We start from the raw sequence: 19950 nt of genomic DNA on the forward strand, positions 1-19950 counted from the left end.
TTAATCTGCATTTCCCTACTGGCTAATGATGCTGAACATCATTTAATGTCTTCATGTGCTCATTTGCCATCTGCATGTCTTCTTCAGGGAAATGTCTGTTCATATCTTTTGTCCATTTTCTAATTGGACTTTTTTTTTACTGTTGTGTTTTGAATTCTTTTATATTTCAGATTGTTAGTCTTTTTTCAGATATGTGATTCACAAACATATGCTCCTTGTCTTTTCATCCTTTTTCCATGTGCTCTCATAAAGTCGAAGTTTTAAATACTGATGAATCCAATTTATCAATTTTTCCTTTTATGAATTGTGCTTTTGCTGTCACGTCTAAGAACTCTGCCTAGCTCCCAAAGATCTCCTCCTAGATTCTTCCTAAAAGTTTCATAGTTTTACATTTTACATTTAAATCCATGATTCATTTTGAGTTAATTTTTCTATAAGGTATGAGGCTTAGGTCAAGGTTTTTGTCCCCTCCCTCTCCCCTGATGGATTTCAATTGCTCTGGTAATTGAAAAGGCTATCCTTCCTCCACTGAATTGTTTTTGCACCTTTGTCAAAAGATTAGTGGAGCATCTTTGTGTGGGTCTATTTCTGGGTTCTCTCTTCTGTTCCATTGATCTATGTGTCTATCCCTTCACAAATACCACACAGTCTTCATTACTGTAGCTATATAGTAAGCCTTAATATCAGATGAGTGATTCCTCCCACTTTCTTCTTTCTCAAAATGTTTAGCTATTCTAGGGCCTGTGCTTTTCCATCTAAATTTTAGAATAAGCTTGTCTATGTCTACAAAAAACCTTGCTGAGATTTTCATAGGAGTTGCATTAAACTTGTACATTAATTTGGGAAGAACTGACATATTTACTATGTTGAGTCTTCCAATCCATGAACATGGTATACCTCTTAATTTATTTTGGTCTTCTTTGATATCTTTCATTAGCATTTTATAATCTTCAGCATACAGATCCAATACATGCTTTGTGAGGTGTATATCTAAATATTTAATTTCATTTGGAGCACTTGTAAATGTAGTGTGTTTTTGGTTTTATTTTTCATATGTTTATTATTAGTAGATAGAAATGTGATTAATTTTTGTGTGTTGATCTTATATCCTATGATCTTGCTGAACTCACTTATTAGTTCTATGCTGGCTGTCTTTTACAGGTGGGCCAAGAGATCTCAGGAGGGTCCTAAGCATGAGAGCCAGAAAATTAGGTATAGGGCTGGGACTCCACAAGGCAGCAGCTGTCTAGCCCTACAGAGCAGATTCAGAGGGGCCTGTAGAGGTGCTGAGTACCAGCTTCATGCCTGAGGCCATTCCAGACTCACCCTCAGTGCCACCTGTTAGACTCTCTCAGCCCTGTGGTAGGTCACTGGGCTCATGCTATGGGGCACTAAATGTGTACTCTGTCTCAGGCCATATCCATAACTGACACTGTGGCTTGCATAGCTCCTGCCTTCCCAGCTGCACTCTGCTTACCTGGCCACTGATCTCTTCTCTCCGGAGTAGCCTAATAGCCAGGCGCAACAGCCCCACCACTGCCCGCTCCACAAGGAAGCAGAAATCCTGTGCCTGGACACATAGGTGGTACAGATGGTCTCGAACAGTCTGCCATACACAGCCCACACGATCCCTGAGGAACATAAGGGATGAAGATAGTCTCAGCTGGAGAGGCCACTGGGCAATAAGCCTCCCTTTCTGATCCAGGCTAGGCCTTTCAGGGCTCACTGGTATTAATTATACCCTAAGTAGGCAGGTGTAATGAGCAAGCTTCTCCACTGCTCACAGCTTCATGTGGTTCTTGCCTCCAGAGCCCACTCTACAAGATGGCCCCAGGTTTCCATCCCTTTGGCACAAGCCAGTATGAGGCCTGCCTAAAGACTGCCTTCTACCTGTTCTCTAGCACAATCCTCAGCAGCATCTCCAGGCAGAAAGCAGCATCCTCCTCATCATATGTCTCTTCATCTGGTGTCACTGAGACCAGAGCCTGAAGGAGAACAACAGCAGGAAAGTAGTCATGGAGGAGAAGCTAGCCACTGGCTCTGCCCTGACAGAAACTGAGGCATACACCACTGTTCCCGTCTCCCCTCCCAGACCCAACCAGTCCTTTCATCCCTCTTTCCTCTTCATTCTGTACCTTCATGAGTTCCTGCAGTGACTCTAGCTGTAGGAACTTGCTTTCTGTAATCATTTTTTCTGGATCACATTGCTAGAGGGGGCACGAGAGAGAGAGGGGGGTCAGTGACAAGGGCTGGAAGGAAGGGAATGTTCCCAAGGGCCAGGAAGAGAGGGCAGAAGGACTCAATTGGGGTCACAAGCCGTGGATGATTCTATTCTTCGGTACATAAGGTAGTGTCTGTCAAGCAGGGAGGGGTCTAGGCTTGTTCACCAAGGGTAGGCAGGGGTAGTTACCTTGATACAGTCCAAGGCCACTCTCTTGGCCTCTTGGTTCTCAGTGGATGGGCCCCGCACACTAGACTGCTCAGTACCGCTTAGTGTCAGCCAGCTCACGAAGCTCAGAACTGTCGACTCTCCTCTGTAGAAAAAGAGTACAAGCCCTGGTGAGCTCCAGAGTTCTTTTTTTTTTTTTTGAGGAAGATTAGCCCTGAGCTAACATCTGCCACCAATCCTCCTCTTTTTGCTGAGGAAGACTGGCCCTGAGCTAACATCCATGCCCATCTTCCTCTACTTTATATATGGGACTCCTACCACAGCATGGCATGCCAGGCGGTGCCATGTCCGCACCTGGGATCCAAACCAGCGAACCCGGGACTACTGAAGCAGAACGTGTGAACTTAACCGCTGCGCCACTGGGCCGGCCCCATCTCCAGAGTTCTGACCTTGCCTCCCCAAGGCCTTCAGCCTCTGATCTGCCCTCACCGGTTCGATGGTGTCTCCTCCCGCTGTAGAGAGATCTTGCCATTGGGATCCACAAAGTCTTCTACCTGGAGAATCAGGTTAAGAATAATTTCTTTCCACAGGTCCTTTGCATTTCCTGCTCCTCCAGGCAAAGTTCTCTGGCTTTCTTCCTGTAGCACTCTACCCTACACTATTGACTGGGCCCCTTCCAACTGGTGACTGGCAATGGCTTCTACTAGCTCTCCTTTACAGCTATCCTTCACACCCAAGATCTGTGGTTTTCCATTTGAGGTGTTCCTGGTAAGCTTCAGCAGGCATTAGGCCGATGCTATTCTCAACCAATTCTATTTACAGATAGCACATAATCTTGGAGCTCTTGCCTTGTTACTGTCAATTAGTCTCCTACCAAGAATTACCTCCACCATAGCTTTGGGCAGCAGTTGGGCTCGGAAGAGCTGCAGCATGGCCTCCATGATATTCTTCCAGCCTTCCCGCAGGATGTCACCATGACGATGGGCCAAATGGAATACCGTCTTTGCTGCAATGTGGGCTTTAGGGTTGCTTCCAAACACACTGGGCAGGTTTTCAATAGACTGAAAAAGAAGATAAGAAGTTTAGGGCCTGGCAAATATTTGGAAAAGAGATTCTCTTAGGCCTCTACCAATGGTTCCCTGAGGGTCCTTCTGCTGGCTATGCTTCAATCCTCCATAATACTAGTGGGGAAGGCTAACCTGGTTAAGGCCTTCCCCATTACTGCATTTCCTCTCCCATGCCCATTACACAAGGTGATGCTATTCTCATCCTAGGGTGTGTGAGACAGAAATGGTCTAAGCTCCACTGTAGTCTAGGGGGAGTGAGGGAATATGCTGAGGGAAACCAGTTCCGCAGATAAGGGTAGGTCTATGGCTAAAAGAGAGGTCCTCCTTTGGAACTCCAAGTACACAGTTCCTGCCCCTGCTCACCTCACTGCTGAGAGCTGTGAATTTGCACAGAGAGATGATGAGATTGTCAAACACATCGCTGAGGCCATAGTGGGCGGAGATCATGGCACATTTCCTGTAATGTCACATCCCAGAAACAGTCACTGGAAGGCCAGGTAGCCCTTCCAAGTTCCTGAGGAGGCTTTCCCAGGACTCTTCCCCAATCAGTCCCAGGAAGAAACCTTCTACTCTTGAGTCTGTTTAAGACTGAGCTTTGCCAAGCTTTAGCCTCCCTCCAAAGACTCAGGAGGAACCCCATTCTACAGAAAATAAGAGTAGGAGTCAGAGAGGCATAGAGGCAACCATGTTAGCTCAGAGAGATGGGAGGAGGTCAAGACCAGGAACAAAGCTGGGCTACCTGAAGCCTGAGATGGCTTTCTGGATGATTGTCTCCTCAAGGCTTTTGTCAAAGACATAAGAGAGTGCAGCAATAGTGGGGCCCCAGGTCATGGTGAAGAGGTCAAGATCGTAGCTACCAGTAGGCACACGCAAGAATATGCCCTCTGGGGTAGCACCTCGATGAAGCAGCACATTCCACACATAGTTCTCCCGGACTAAGCCTGTCTGCTCCTCAGGCATCACAATTTCCTCATTCCTGTCAGGAGGTAAGGGAAGGAATAGGTGTACTGCTGTGAACCTGACTGGTTCCAAACTAGGACAAGGGGCTTCGCACATACCGGGACTCTCCATCAATGAGAGGTCATCAAAACTGCAGTTCAGTGGTCAGATTCCCACCCACCAGTGGGACCAGGGAGAAAGAAAGGAAGTGTCCCATAATCCCCCATAATCTCAAAGCCCTGTCTCGAAGAGGGGCCTTTAGTCCTATAGTAAGATCTCACATTCTTTCTGGATATGAGAGGAACAACAATTCTCTCTACCTTTTCTGACTTACAGTAGAAAACTAAGCGTCCCATCTCTAACTTCTGACTCAAACCTCACCCTCCAGCACCATCTTAGGTTCTCTACCAGCCCCAGAATGCTTTGGGTTTGGAAAATGGGGCCATGACACTCCACTTAGCAGGGGCAGTTTGGAGAGTACTGGCTCATAGCACTGGAGTTCCCGTAGTGCTCAGGCTTCTTTAAGGAAGAAAAATGAGTTGGGAGAGAGGGGGCTTCTTAGTTAAGTCCCAAGGCTAAATCCCAGGCATATGAGTCATTGTAGTCTGATGTGACTCTAAAATGTGGAAACGGAAGTAGTGTGCTTCTCCTTAACAGAGATGCTACACCCTCCACACATACTCACTTGATGGCATGGTACATGTCCTCCAGGATGTCTTGCTCAAAGTCCTTTCCTCCATTCACACCTTTTAGGTTTTTGCGAAACTCCTAGAGACAGGCCAATAAGCTTTTCCCACCACGTGTTAATGCTGAAGCCCCACCCAAGGAACTCCTGGGTTTATGGTAAATAGGACTTAGGAAACAGTAAGTGAAAGAACCCACCTCCCTACCCCAGTTCCTCTTCTGGATTGGTCAGCTCTCCCTGATTCCCTTGGACAGAACTCTGTCCATTGTGCCCACTGGAAATCCTATGTCCTTCCTGCTACCTCCAGAGCTGGGTTGGATCTTCTCTGCTTGACTGGGAGCCAAGCTTACCTCCAGGGTCATGGGCGCATTCTGTTTGCGAACATTGTGGTTGTGCTGGTCAGTATTAAGCATGATGACAGCATAGGCCAGGGCAAAGCAGGCATCGCTATTGGCAAATGGGGAGCCGTTACAATTCTGAAAAAGCAAAGACCCCACTTGTGTCAATGCCCTGCTCTGGCCAATCAAACCCTCACTACCAACCCACTGGTCAATACTGGTACAGAAGAGAGGTACCAGGCAGAAAATGGCCAACTTCTTGCCAACTCCTTAACAGAAGCTGGCTTCTCTAAGGAAAGCTCACTGATGTTGTTCTCAGCCTTCTTAGAAGACAGCAGCTGGGTCCTTCAACTGGAGCCATAGAAACCCTCAGTCAAACTAACTTGGGATGCTGGGCTCAGCCTCTGCCACTCAAACTTACCCTCCAATGCTCTGTGAATGCCTCTAGCAACCTCTGGATGACTGGTGCTTCCCCAGGCAAGCGGAAGGCTTCCAGGTAGAGACGGAGAGCTTCATCTAGCCGTAGACCCTGAAAACTGAAGGTGCTATAGGGAAAGGAAGAAGAATGAAGAGGCTGAAGATGTATAAGATGCAAATATTGGGCTCTCTCTTAGCTACAGTCCCTCTAACCTCCTCCTACTGGAATAGAGGAGGATGGGGGCTCTGGTAAAGGGGAGGTATCTCCTGGTCATCTCTAACACAGACCAGAATTTGACAACTACTAATTAATCAGTGCATTCTTGCCTAGAAACCCCATCCCTGGAATGCAGAATCTACCCTGTGCTCAGCAACCCTGATCCAACCCTTGGCAATGCTCTCTATGCAGAATGGAATGACTCCCAAAGCTAACTTGCTGGAGATTCTTTCAGGTCCAACAGATATAAATCATGGGAAGAGGAAGAGTGTGTGTTCTGGGTTACCAGCAGGAACTGACTGAGACTGCTTTGAGGGAGGGACGCTCTGTTCTCCCAGATTGATCACCAACTATGTCCCACACTCCTTGCAGCTTCCTCACCTCACAAAGCTCTCCAACAGGTCAATGTTTTTGCGGTCACTCACAAACTCTCCAATCATTTTCTTGTCCAGTCGAGGGTTCTCTCGCAGCCACTGGGCTACCTCTGTGTTGTCCATTGGGATGGTGAGGAGGCCTTTCTCCTGAAGAAACTGGATCCCCTTCTTTGGTTTCTGGTTGAACTGCTCTGTGCCAGTGATGAGCAGCTGAAGGAGAAATACTAGAGGTGTCAAAAGCTGCTCTGCCCCTAAACCAGACAAGGTCAGGCTGGTCACCTAACAGGCTCCTAGGACATGGTTCTAAGTGACTCCAGAACTAAAGCTGGATTATACTGGCCCTAGCTTTCCCCAATATTCATGTCTAATTAAAATTGGCTGAGGAGCTCCTTTTCATTCCTTTTCTGAGTTCTCAAGATGCTTAGGATAGCTCCCTCTCCTCCAACCTCAAGATTAGGAAAAAAGGTAGAGGAAAGAGACTAGAGAAAGTTTTCTTTTCTTCAGTTTTACAGCCATCCCTGGGATCTGTTTACAGCCTAGCTTGGATTCTTCTTTTTTCTTTGGTTTCCTAGCTCTTAAGGCCCTGGGGTTTGAAGGATAAGGTGAGCTAACTGTGATGATAACTCAACTTTTTGTCTGTCCAGTCACAGGCCTGCAATCAAGGGCATACATAAACCACAGTCATTTAAGTTGGCCCTAAGAGAAAGAAAGGGTTAAATGGAAGGTTTTCTTTGTATTAAGAAAACAAAAAAGCACAGTTACTTGAACTTTACTAAAGTACCAGAATAAATGTCAATTCCCTTTTATTGGCAATCATCAGCCCAGAGCTTGAGATGACCAATAACCTTCAGTGACCCACATGATACCAGCTTCCAGGGCTCTTATCACCACCAGTAGCACTTGGCTCTCAGCTGGGGCAGCACTTGCCCAGGGGTACACAATAGGGTATGCCTAACTACTACATGATTTAGGAATAAGAGAATGGCTTCAAAGGAGACTGGGGGGTTGCTGAAGTCTTAACAAGCCCAAAGACTAGCCTTAGGAAGCTGTTCAATGAGCTGCTAGACTCTCCCTCATCCTCTGGGACAGAAACCCTACAAAGGACGCCCAGACAGAGGTGGACAGAGGCTGAGCCTTGGGGATATCTGTATATACCTTCTTTTTGTTTTTAATTTCAATCAGTTCCCGTGGATCTGGCAGGAGACAGGAAAATCGAGGTGGCTTCCGGGTAAACTTTTTGTCAGCTAAGAATGGGAGGAAGAGAGGGAAAAACCCATAAGACATCTTTTACCAGCATAATGACTTTCGGAAAGTTACTGATATACTCTCTAGTGAAGTATATCCACAGTCTTCCACTTCCCTAGAAGTCCTATATTCTAGGGCTCCAAATGTTTTCTTGCCTCTCTTTGGGTGTGAAGGCATGATGAGCAGCCAAGGTTCACTGAGGGACTGCCCTAAGTGTCTCTGCTCCCCTCCCCTCTTATCTCCACCAGGCCTTCCAGTTGAGGGGGCTTAGGATCAAGGACACCTAGTACCCACCCCCAGAGTCACCAGTTTCCTCCAGATCACTGCATCCTGGCTTCCCATGTTCTGTTGGCAGCCGCCCTCCACCTGGCAGATGCAGGCCCGGGATGTCTGGGGCCATGCCCACAGCTTTCCCATCACTGGCTGCTCTCTCAGCTGGTAAGAGAGAAGAAGATAATTGAAGACTTATTGGGTAGGAAACCAAGCAAAGCTCCAGAAGTTGAGTCCCAGGCCAAGGAGACCTGCATGCTTCCACAGAGGTTGCCAGCCTTGAACAGGACAAACCCAAGCCCAAATAAGTAGTCATTGTCCAAAGTCAGCAAAGCATTAGATTCTATAATTTAATAAAGAGATTAGCCAGTCACTTTCCCTGATCTTCTGCAACATCAATCTCAAGGAGAAGTCAGAGAGGATTAGAGTGGAGGCAGATACTGGGGGGGGGAAGTAGAGCCTGGAGCTTTTAGGGACAGAAGTCCTATATCCTTTACTCTATGTTCTCTTTTCTCTCCATAAAGAAATAATAATTCTGTGAAAAAGACAAACTGTGTAGGAGGAGAAGGGGAAAAATCCATGAGTCCTGCTAACCTGCCTGCCTGGCCTACGATTCACTCCACCAAACCTTGGAAACACAGAATTGGGAACACTCCAGAGGAAGTGATGTAAGGGCAGGAGAAAGGATTCAGTGAGTAGAGAAGGCATAAGCATAGAACCCTGGGATCCTCAAAGAAAGAAATGCCTCTCACTATTGCTGGCTTCTCGGGTGCCATCTATTGCCTCGTAGCCAGGTCTGGCTGCCTCTTTCTTCTCTTGCTGGGTAAGATTATTGAGGACTTTGGCCTGGCAGTGGGCCTCGGTGCTGTGAATCACTGTCAACAAGGCATCAAGAGACAGCAGGTGTGTTGTATAGAGCTGACCAGACACAGGGAAGGCATTCTGGAAAGTAAACAGATCCAGTAGACTTGAAGTTAGAATACTTTACACTTTGATCCTTTTCCAAAAATCCTGAAACTTCCTATAACTTCTATATTGCCCTGAGAAAATGCCTTTCTTCTTCCTGTTCACCAGCTCTAAAGTGTTTCCCTCCTTGTATGTAGCATCCTCACTACCACCAGAGATTTCCTTCATGGTGCCTTCATTCCAGAGGTCAGAAATAATGCTCAGCACCTTGGACAGCAGCTTGGTGAGGTCTTCAAAGAGGTTAGAACAGTAGTAGTCACAATCATAGTTGATATAGAGCTCGGTGACAAAGCTGGGGATGTGCCAGAGCTGCACAATGGCCTCCAGTGCCATCTCCTTCATCTCATAAGGCATCTTGGGATTCTCCACAGTGATGATCTCCATGAGCTTTTTGATGTACATCTGCCAATAACCCAGTAATTACCATTTGGGTGGGGAAAGGATTCAAGACAGGAAGAGACAAATTCAACAGGAAAAACATTAATCTGGAAGCAGAAGCCCAGCCAGGAGGCATGTGGTAAGAGACACTTAAAGGTATTCCATCTCCTAAATACATCCCCCTCTTTTGCCTCCATGTTAGGGCAGGCCTGGCTCTCTAGCTCACGCCTGACCCACAACAAGTTTCCTATTGCCCTTTTTGTGCTCTCTACGTGAGCATGGCCTGATTCTACTCAGAGTTCCTTTTTGTAATTTAGTGACAAAGCCAGCTTGACTTTGCCTGTGTTGCAGAGGAACTGCTAGGCAGAAGAGCTGTACCCACTCATGGTAAGGTTACCTGCCAGTCTTCATATTTGGGTTCTCCGATTTTATAGCCAGCCAGTTTTCTCTGGACTCCTTTTAACTTCTCCACTAAAGAGGCCAGCCAATGAACCAAACTATGGGGGTTAAAAGCACTCTCCTACAGAAGCTCCTAAATCCCACGCCTGCAGCATGACAGATCTCGCCCCACTAAAGATGCCATACGTCTTCCTATTTTTTTTCTTCTTCTTCCAAGTTCAAGAAACTCACCTCCAGTTGGAACTTGAGGTGCTCCCTCATGCTCTCAAACAGTAGAAAGCATACCCGCAGGGAAGCAGCATAAAGGTTCAATCGCTCTACGCTGAGTAGCTGGAGAACAGAGTAGGGTAGGCTATTAGGTTTCTGAATATGGCTCAACCAAGAGAAAAGCAGGAGAACAAACTGTGTGAAGTTGCCACTAAGGTCCTGTGCTCTGTGGGAACTCTCTATCTAGCTATTTCTGTATTTCTCTTTGGCTGCCAGAGTCCCTGGAGAGCTACTGGAGTCCTCTTGACTATGACTATGGCCCACTGGGGAGGGAGGTTCTTTCCTGGGTCTTACACTTTTCACACAAATCACCCAAACCTCACTGTGCTCCCCTGGCCCTTGAGAGACCCTGAAAACAGCCAAGGGTTCAGAGCCCCTCTAGAAATCCAATCTTACCTGGAATAAGTGGCGGCACATCTCATCCTTGATGAGGCCCAAAAGGGTTTGGCACTGGGCTACAGGAGCTGATTCAAGAGCCACTGTCAGCAAATGCAGTCCCATGTGGATCATAACCTCTGAGTTGTGGCGGTCATGTGGATTGGTGAGGGAGATGAGGAAGCGGAAGAGCTCACGAATGCAAGGAAGACCATAGGGGACCAAAGCTGTACCTGGGCAAGGCCAGGAGGGAAGTGAGACTGCCAAGAAACAACTAGCTTGATAGCTTGGCCTAACCTGCCCTATAATAATATAGGCAATTTCAGATAAGTGATTCTCTTTAAGAAAAAAAAAACATTTTTTCTGGGGTGGTAAGGAGACTAGTCTCACTTATTGAAGGGAATCAGAATTGATGATCCTACCTTTCTGTTATAAGTCCCGAACTTTCTATTCTTCCCTCTCACTTCCTATTGCCCACCAAATTCCCTCTCTGAATAAGTTAGGGAAAGACTCCATCCATGCCAACGGTCCTCTGCCTTGATATTCATTTCCTGACTAGAAAATGGCCTAGAACTTGGACCAGTAGACATCTTGGGTCCAAGATGGTCTAGGCTCAAGTACCTTAGTGGGTAGGATGGGGGAGGTGAATGGGCAGAGCCTGCTAGAGTACTCACCCTCTTTCTGGGAGGACTGTGTAAAGCGCACACCCCGGGGATTGACATAATCCATGTCATGGACAGAGGCAGAGTCAGAGTGGTCAGCAGGGGACGTGCACTCCTCTAACACTTCAGGGATGGATTCCACGGATGCTGATTGGGCTTTTTCCACATGGGCCCCTTCCTGCTATGACCAATAAAGGGGATACAGGAATAAGGATGAGGCAAGAGCAACTTGGAACTTACTTCCCACAAGTATCTGCCCTCTAAGTGTCTCTGATGGACTGCAGGTCTAGGGCCAGCTCAGTGGGCTATAATCAGTGCAAGATGACTCAGGACAGGAGTATGATGAAGGACTCAGAAAACATCTCCTGAGGCATCACTGACCTACAGTGACTAGAACCCTAGCAGCAACAGAGGCTCTCATATGCTTGGGATTTAGATCATTAACTTCTAGAGAAAGCCATGGCCAGCTCCTTCGTCTTTGCCAAGCACTACCCGTATGCATAACTTGATAAATCCCATGAGCTACCTCTCACAGTGAGTCATGCTGTGGGCTTTCTAGGCAGCACAGCTAATTCTAGGAAACAGGGAAGAACCTCCCTACCCCAAACTTCTTTTGAGCCAAGGCCTAGATAAAGGATCCAAAAGATCAAGCGAATTCCCACAGTAGAAGACTGGAGAGGGGCCTTCAGAAATCAAAGCCATACCTGGAGTTCAGGCTGCTCAGGAACCCCTAGCTCGCTGCTGCCAGGGTCTGCAGCTGTGTTGTATCCTGGAGAGCCAGGTTGCTCCAGGTCAGTGAGGTCCTCCTTAGAAGTGGTCTGGGAGGAAAACTCCAGGCCACTGTCTGTAGAAGGGCTGACCACTGCTGAAGCAGCTTCTGAACTTGCAGAGGAGATGGGAGTGGGCACATCAATGAAGGGCATGCCACCTGCCAAGCAAAGTAAGTGAGGCTTGAAGAGAGACTCTGTGGGAAACACATATACTCCATGTACCAGGGGCTCTATTTCCTAGACTGCATACTAATCTCTGCATACGCTCATCTCTAAAGTAGTCAGAATCTCTCTGGAAGGAGAACAACCTTAAGTCAACGCAGAATTGCTAAATGGTCACAGTCTGATCTGACCTGGAGTTTTTGCTCTTGGCAGAAAGACCAAAGCCCCTCAGTTGGTCTTCAATGCCTGAGAGAGGAAGGAGCTTTTCTTCTATCTATTCTAATCAGAGGAAGCAGCCCAGGGCACTCACCAGTGAGGTTAGAGGATAAGGTGGTTCCAATGGGGGTGGGCAGCTCTGAACCTGGTGTGACTTTGGTCACATGGCGTGGGGGCCGGGGGGATCTCTTCTGTTTCTTCCACTTGGATGAATCACTCATGCCTCCTGCTCTCATTTTCAGCTGGAAATATCATACCTCATTAGCACTGGTATTCAAACTAATACTCTATTCCCAGAAATCTCTCTTCTCTTAGTCCTACTGGTCCCTAGAAAACAGCCTATACCCCGCATCTGTGCCAAAGGAAGAATCTAGACCGTCAAAGCACATTGCTACTCCTCTAACCTGGCTTCTACATTTGCAGGTCAGCCTGGCAGCCTCCATGTGGAAGGTGACATTCTTCTTTTAGGCTGGTCATTGATAAAGCCAGCCCTCACACATCACTCTGCTCCCCTGAGTCCTGGGTGGCACTCCTGAGTCCTGTAGATGGTGCCTGACTCTCTTGTAGAAAGGGTAAAGGCAGGGTCTCCTTGCACAAAGATCTATAGGCCCTGGACTCCTAGGCTTTCCTCCTCAACTACCTGCAGAGCAGCCTCCTACTCCTAGTTCTTATCCAACTATGAGAGCATATTCCTTCCTAGCAAGACTCTTAGCTTTCCTATTGCTTTGTCAACTGGGACTAGATCCTAGACATATCCCCTAGTCTGGAATTTCTGCATCAAACTGGTCAAAGGCTCATTCTATGGAGTTAAGGAAGGAGTGGCATCCCAGTCGATTTGTGGAGTTAAGGTTGGAGGGTCATGTCATGCTACTGCTCTGCTCTCTACTGCTCATATGCTTTTGGCATATCAATGAAACCTCCTGTCCTCACTGTTGGTCTTTCTAGATGCAATTTTATGTTTCCAGATGGTAAAGCTACAGATTTCTTGGACCCCTATTCTATTCCTTTTCCTCTTTCTTGCTGTATTTCTATTCCTCCTATAGCTTCCTTTTAGTCACAGAGGAAAATTTCTATCATCTGTTGACTACTCTAGGATGTAAGTTTTTATGCATTCTCTACTCGAAGTTCACAGCTACTTTGTTTAGGCCCATTTCATTTTCCTTGTCCTGATGCCTTCTCAGTTAGGGTTTGAACCCAGTCCCTCTACAGAGTTAAAGGAAACTATTTATAGACTGATAGACCATTCCTGGATTGGGCAGCAGCAATTCTCTTCCAGAAACCATTAGAATGACTCTAAAGAGAGTAGGAGCACTTTTCCTCCCTGCCTCTTTCTCAAGGCTGAATATACCCATATTATCCTTGCTCAACTCCTGATATTTGGGGGACAGGTCCCCCTTCCTCAACCTCCCCCAAGCCCTCCAGAACCAGGGTAACATTTGACTCTTTGCTTAGAAACCACATAATTCTTCTTTCCTTACCCATAGCTCCACCCATAAAGGAGAGAGGCCTAAGAGCTGAGCCTCGCCCCCAGCTCTTAGTAACACAGCAACAGCCTGCCTTGGATTTACACTTCTTGTCCCTCCATCTCCAAAATGCCTGTAGTCATATGCCTAGAATGGAGCTTCAAGTGCTCTGAGCTCTGTGGCTGAGCAGGAACCAGGATGCTCTCTCCAGAAACCACTGAAGCTCATCTGGGTCAAGTTCATGGTAAAAAATGTTCTAGGGGTAAGAGTCAGCCAAACAAGCAGACAGACAAGAAGCCCAAGAGATCAATGAAGAAAAATAAGAATGTCCTGGCTTTGTTGGCAATTGTCACTGAGCTCTAAAAAGTACTAACATTTGGATCCACTTCTGTGAGACATCCTTTCTCTCTAGGCAGGCCCCCAATTTCAGGGACTCCAGGAAGTCGTACTTCCACTGAGAAGCCAGTCACTCAGTGAGATTCCTTTCCACACTAGGATCAACCTTTCCTGTTTCCTTCTATATCCTCTGCAAAGCTGGTCCAATCTGATCTTTTCAGTGAGTGGTCTCGGCCTCCTGGCTGAAGTAGGGGCCGAGAGGCTGCCATGTCTCACAAATGCCTCAGCCCTTAAAACGTATAGCTCTGCTCCCTGTCCTAAGGTCTTAAGGTGGAGGGGGCAGGTGTTCATGGAACCCTATGCCACCTTATCTGTATAACTCTATATTTCAAAAGGACAGTATAAACTTTGCAAAGAAAGGGCATGTCTTAGGTTAAGAATCATGGCAAAATACTGGGCAGCCACTGAAGAGAGCAGCAACTTGAGACCAGGCAAGCACACAAATGAAATTTGAAACAATTCAAAGAGAACACAGGCCTATGGACTGTCTAGCTGGGTCCAGACACATACACAGTTCTCTTTATCTTCAATGACCTGGATGTCTACAACCACACCTCTAGCATGCACAGTCTTGTGATAGATAGCCTACACAGCCCAGACCTCCTTCTCTCCTTTTCTTAAGGCAGGGATATGGGTATTAGGGTAATCTTTAGCTTGGACCCCTTCCATATGCTCCCCTGCATATTGACTTTTAAAGGACAGAAGACATCTTTGCAGATCCCAAAGAATTCCCAGTGTCCTGAGCTATCCTGGCACCTGGCTTCTTTCCATCCATCTAGAGTCCTAAACTTTTAAATAACCCCTTTAATGGTAACCAAGAAAAAAAAAAGACCCCAACGAGATGGACTACCCTTTCCTTCCAACCCAGTTAGGTATCCAGATAGAGTCAAGGACTGTGCTTAAGTTCTCTATGCCAGCTCTGAGACAGGGAGAGGGTAGAGGAGGGAAGAGTCTTGCTCAGAGGTCCTTCATAGTTCCCCTAGAAATGATAGATATTAAGCCTTCCCACAAGATGTCAGCAGGACCCAAGCTCTCTATCTAGGCTTACTGCATGATATATCACCAGTTCAAGGCTTCCTTCTGGCTCCAGACAACCAGATGCCCCAGGAGGATTCCCAACACTGCAAAGCTACGAACACATGCAACTATTCCAAAGCCGTGCTGTGTTACTAGGGAGGGGTAAGTTGTGCTCTATATAATGGAAATGGGACCCAGATGTTACATATAAAAAATAAACATTTAAATAAATAAATAAAAAGGGAGAAAGGAGAGGGAGAGGGAGAGAGACCTTGAGGTTCTTAAAGAGTAGTACCCTCTCTAACTGGTTCAGGGCTTTGGTCTGCTCCCCACTACTTAGCTCCAGTTTGTTGAGGAGACATGGAGAAATCTGTGAAAGACAGGCAAACGAACGATTTAAACAGAGTGAAATAAACTCAGACACACGCCAACAGGGCACAAAGCAGGAATGGGGATGGATGGCAGGGGAAAGGGAAGGTCAGGTGCATGCACGAAACAGCCAAGGGTCATCTCCATGGGCAGAACCTCTTAGGGCTGCAAGCAAAATCCTCATCAGAGACCTGTGAAGTCCAGGGCTTCAGTTCAAGACAGAACGAGGCCATTCTTCTGACCAACATTCTTCTAACAGTTTGAGAACCTTCTGATCTGGAGTCAGGCTTGATTTGTCTTGTCAAGAGACTAGCCCAAGCACGAGCCCAGTCTAATCCAGCATTAGGGTGGGCTTTGGGACATAGCCTCTCTAGGCCTACCTGCTGACAAGGCTGGGCCCTGTGGGGATAACAGGACTTTGACTTTTATCAACATATATTTTTAACCCAGCCTATTAGGCCTCACCCAGTTTCTATGAAGATCTGGGTTACCAGCTTATGTAGGGGTCAACAAAGATACGCTGGAAAGGAAAGGTCCGGGAAGGAGAGGTACCTGGGAAAGAATAAATTTCTCACTAAAGGAGTGATAGCTATTTCTAGATTCCAAGCAGACCTGTCTAGGCAAAAGTATGTATTTGCTAAGCAAGGGTATCCAGGAAAATTCCCAGAGCACTGAAGTTGGGAGATTAAGGTTTGGATGAGGGACAGCACGTCATACCTTCTTCATGTTGGTCCCCACATAGTTCTTGGGCTCTTCTTTAAACTGAGGTAACCTATAGAATAGAGAATCCCATGAGTGTCATTAGGGATAATAACAAACCTCCCCCTCCATGCCAGCCACAGCCCAAAGATGCTCTGGGCCAGAGCATACCCTGTCTCTTAGGAAAAGATAGGAAGAGAAGCAGGCTAATTTCACCGTTTTCAGATTTTCATCAAAGAGCCACAGGAATTGGGGGACGTATGACATAGACATTTTCTAAAAAAGAAGGTTGGGGCCGGCCCCGTGGCCGAGTGGTTAAGTTTGCATGCTCCGCTTCGGCGGGCCAGGGTTTTGGCCGTTCGGATCCTGACCGTGGACATGACACCACTCGTCAGGCCATGCTGAGGCGGCGTCCCACATACCACAACTAGAAGGACCCACAACTAAAAAAATATATACAACTATGTACCAGGGGGCTTCGGGGAGAAAAAGGAAAAATAAAATCTTTTTAAAAAGAAGGTGGCCATCAGGACAAGGTGACTAAGTGCCACTGGAGTGTGAAGGCTCTCTTCATCCTTAAACTGACTCCTTCCTGCTTGTGTTCATGTGGCAAGTACTGCTAAAAGCCACAAGATGGGGAGAGGGCAGTCTATCAAAACCCCAGGAGACTGGGCATAGGATGAGAAGTAAAAGGCAGGTTGAAGTTTTGACACCAGTAACTTTGAGCCTGAAGAGTAGGAAAGTCCTTGCAGTAGAGTCCAGGGGCAGATCTAGTCTGTAGATAATAAGGATTATTAATTATAGATCTGAAGGCAAAAAAAAAAAAAATCCCAGGGGGAGCTTTTTTTTTAAATAGACTATTTTTTAGAGCAATTGTAGGTTAACAGTAAAACTGAGTAGAAGGTACATTGATTTCCCACATAACCCCTGCCACTACATATGCATAACCTCCCCCTTTTATCAATATCCCTAGAGGAGGCTTTAAAGCCCTCCCTTCAGCTCTTCTCACAGTTTATTGAAGGGAGGTGTAGGAAACAGACAGTTAGGCATAGTATGAAAAGGCTTCCTAGGCCCTAAGTTGAGGGCCTTGACAAGGGTAACCAACAGTCTTGGTTTGCCTGAGACTTTCAGTACCAAAATGGGGACAGTCTGGGCAAACCAGGATTGTTAGTCACCCTAGCCTTGGCCTTCCTCACAGAAATTGAGCTGAGCTCTAGGAGCTCAGCAACCTACTCCAGGCTTCCTTGAGTTTGGCTTCCTCTCTGGGTTCCCTTTCCCGGCTGCTACCTGCACAGAAACAGGCACAAGTTTGGGAAGCAGAACGAGGTCTGTCAGCCTAGATTAAATAACCCTCTGCCTCCCCCTGAGGCCAAGCCAGTTCCCTCCTCCTTCTCCCTTGCTCCGTAACCCAGGACCCAGAGAACTACCCTCATCCATAATCCCAGTAGCCTCTGATGTGGCTGTGGGGTTGGCCAGGTCCCTGAAGTGGCTGTGTGGAAGCAGGCAGGCTCAAGAGGCCTGGGCAGCCAGGCTGAAGCAAACAGCAGCAGGTTTACCTTGTGAAGAGCAGCTGCACCATGTCTACTAGAGTGTGCTCTGCGGATTTTCTCAATAACTCTGCACAGGCAAAAACAAATAACACAGGTGTCATTACTTGCTGTGCTATTATCAGGAGGCTTCTCAGAGCGGACTCCCCTCCAAACCTTGTTTACTAAGGATTATGCCAAACTTATTAAAACCAGCTCCAGCTCAACCTGGCAGCCATAACTTCACTGGCCCACTAGGTGGCACTACTGGAGTCAGGAAAAAAAGGAGCACAAAGATGTGTTTTCAGGGGTTGCAGGCTGGTGTCAATCCCAGAAACCCCAAGGGAGGGAGATTTGGTGGCTGGGCTGAGTCAGTCTGGGATCTATCCCAATTCCTGTCCTGGCACAATGAGCCAAGGTCTCTATTCTAGCTGTACAACAAACAGTCAAGTAGAGAAACTTCTAGAACCCTATGGCTCCTCAAGATAGGGTGATGGAGAAGTCCTGAGTTTTCCATCTCTCTGGGGTTTAGGGACAGCATCCTGTATTCACACTTACGGACATTGTTCCCAGGAATGGTGGAGGGCCCAATATTTAAGCACTTACCACTGAGCCTCATTTCAAAGCAGATCCGGAAGCAAGACTGCATAATCTCACACACGGATTCATTGGTTAGGTGGGCACCCACTGGGGTCAGCAACAGAGTCCGCAGCACCTACCAGGAAGAAAGAGGAGATACTGTAATAAATAAGGCAGGCTGGATGAAGAGGGGTCCCTGAGAGGAGAGAAGCTGCCTCTTGCTCCTCTAGTCTCCCATGGAAGCTCTCAGGGGTGAGAAAGAGAGGGCAGCAAGAATGTTGACTTCGTTTCACTTGGTAGCGGGGTCTCCCAGGAGCTTGTCTTGGGAACTGCGTCTTTATTCTGCATGACCCTGACATAGTTCAGCACTCATTCCAGCCCTGGCCCATGAGCCCAACGGATGGATGGCATGAATAGTCTGCCAGAGGTACAAGTGTATTAAGGACTTCTGGTATTTGATATCAATTTATTTAAAACTTTTAATTATTTTCCTTAGAAAAAGCTTTTACTTTGGGTACCCGAACTGCTTGTTTAGATACAAGGTAGCTCCCTAAGCCCCACTGGAGTCAAAACACAGCTTCATGCTGCCGAGAGACTTAAGTAAGCAGAGCTGGCAGCACCAGCTCCTGGCCATTAGCCTAATTGCTCTTCCCCTCCATTTACCTGAAGGATTTTCATCAGGACAACCTCATCGCTGGCAGGATCCGTGCCCACAAAACGGGCGTGGGTGACAGCATCTGCCATGTTCTCCATGCCCTCTGCTGTGCCCTCATGAGTAGGATCTGCTCCAGTGAAAAAGGAAAGACTAAACGATGTGGAGAGGAAAGAGAAAAAAGACAAGACATCCTATCTAGGGACTCCTTTAAGAAACTTTAGTTTTCTCCTCTCCAATTCCCTAACCCATGGCTCCTTGAGCTACCTGAGAATCTTTGCCCATAACCAGCTTTTACGAGCTCCTCAACACAAACTCCACTGTGTAAAACAGTGGTTCTCAAACTTAAACATTTATCAGAATCACTTGCAGGGCTTGTTAAACATACAAATTGCTGGGCCCACTCCTCAAATTTTTGATTTAGTAGGTCTAGAGTGGGTGCCTGAGAATTTGCATTTCTAACAAGATCCCAAGTGAAGTTAACACTGCTGGTCAGGGGTCCACACTTTGGGAATCACTGGTGTAAAGCCACTCAGCTCATAGAAGAAGGGCATGAAAATATAAGATTCTGGCCCCAGAGCAAGGGCCGAGTAGGACCAGAGCTTTGAATGCCAAGGTTGCCGCCTTTTTTTTTTTCATGTGTTCTCTTTTAACACATCTCTCTCTGGTTGCTTTTGGAATTTTGTGTTCAGATACAGCTGAGGTAGAGGAGTAGGCGGAAGAAATGGACAGTCATTGCTACTCAATACTCCTACCTGGGTGCCACATTACAGCAAATTAGAGACCTCCTCCTGCTTGGGTTTCATTCTTATTTAAAACAATATGACACGGGGCAAGAATCCTGTTACCAAGCTTAACTAAACAGGACTGGAGACTGGCTAATTGAGGGAGGGAGAATTTCAGCTCTGAATAAGAAGAGGGAAGAAGGTAGCTCAGACAACCAGCGCCATGCTGGAAGCTAACACAAATGCTGCTAAGGGGGAAACTCTGCTCCCATTCATATGTTAAATATCCACAAGGAGTAGCCAAAGAAGAGGGCTTCATCAAGGCCTACAAAAGTTCTGCAGAACTGCCTGGACTGCCCTTGAAAGGGGAGCATAAGTAGGAAAAAAA

At 47.0% G+C, this 19950-nt stretch overlaps 1 protein-coding gene across 50 annotated transcripts in view; it reads right to left on the reverse strand.

Annotated features, from left to right (window-relative positions):
* GBF1 (golgi brefeldin A resistant guanine nucleotide exchange factor 1) overlaps nt 1-19950 on the reverse strand; it is a 126565-nt gene that overhangs the window by 6993 nt on the left and 99622 nt on the right. For 8 of the 50 annotated variants that reach the window (XR_011522315.1, XR_011522314.1, XM_070557644.1 and 5 more), the window contains exons 5-30: nt 18849-18967; nt 18213-18321; nt 17637-17697; nt 16099-16153; nt 15284-15382; nt 12231-12378; nt 11693-11916; nt 11001-11169; nt 10348-10559; nt 9916-10014; nt 9115-9309; nt 8694-8883; nt 7966-8106; nt 7582-7670; nt 6434-6636; nt 5840-5963; nt 5431-5556; nt 5081-5163; nt 4196-4432; nt 3820-3913; nt 3274-3450; nt 2879-2943; nt 2411-2534; nt 2136-2207; nt 1891-1985; nt 1478-1631 (exon numbers count right to left, since the gene is read on the reverse strand). Coding sequence is in view for 48 of the 50 variants with exons in the window: in XM_070557644.1 (XP_070413745.1) it covers nt 1478-1631; nt 1891-1985; nt 2136-2207; nt 2411-2534; nt 2879-2943; nt 3274-3450; nt 3820-3913; nt 4196-4432; nt 5081-5163; nt 5431-5556; nt 5840-5963; nt 6434-6636; nt 7582-7670; nt 7966-8106; nt 8694-8883; nt 9115-9309; nt 9916-10014; nt 10348-10559; nt 11001-11169; nt 11693-11916; nt 12231-12378; nt 15284-15382; nt 16099-16153; nt 17637-17697; nt 18213-18321; nt 18849-18967 (3464 nt within the window). In the remaining 2 variants the exon portion in view is untranslated. The remainder of the gene's footprint in view (nt 1-1477; nt 1632-1890; nt 1986-2135; nt 2208-2410; nt 2535-2878; nt 2944-3273; nt 3451-3819; nt 3914-4195; nt 4433-5080; nt 5164-5430; nt 5557-5839; nt 5964-6433; nt 6637-7581; nt 7671-7965; nt 8107-8693; nt 8884-9114; nt 9310-9915; nt 10015-10347; nt 10560-11000; nt 11170-11692; nt 11917-12230; nt 12379-15283; nt 15383-16098; nt 16154-17636; nt 17698-18212; nt 18322-18848; nt 18968-19950) is intronic. The other 42 variants (XM_070557657.1, XM_070557638.1, XM_070557833.1 and 39 more) reach the window with 10 other exon arrangements.

Source organism: Equus przewalskii, chromosome 1 (assembly GCF_037783145.1).
Source record: "Equus przewalskii isolate Varuska chromosome 1, EquPr2, whole genome shotgun sequence".
Taxonomy (NCBI): Eukaryota; Metazoa; Chordata; class Mammalia; order Perissodactyla; family Equidae; genus Equus; species Equus przewalskii.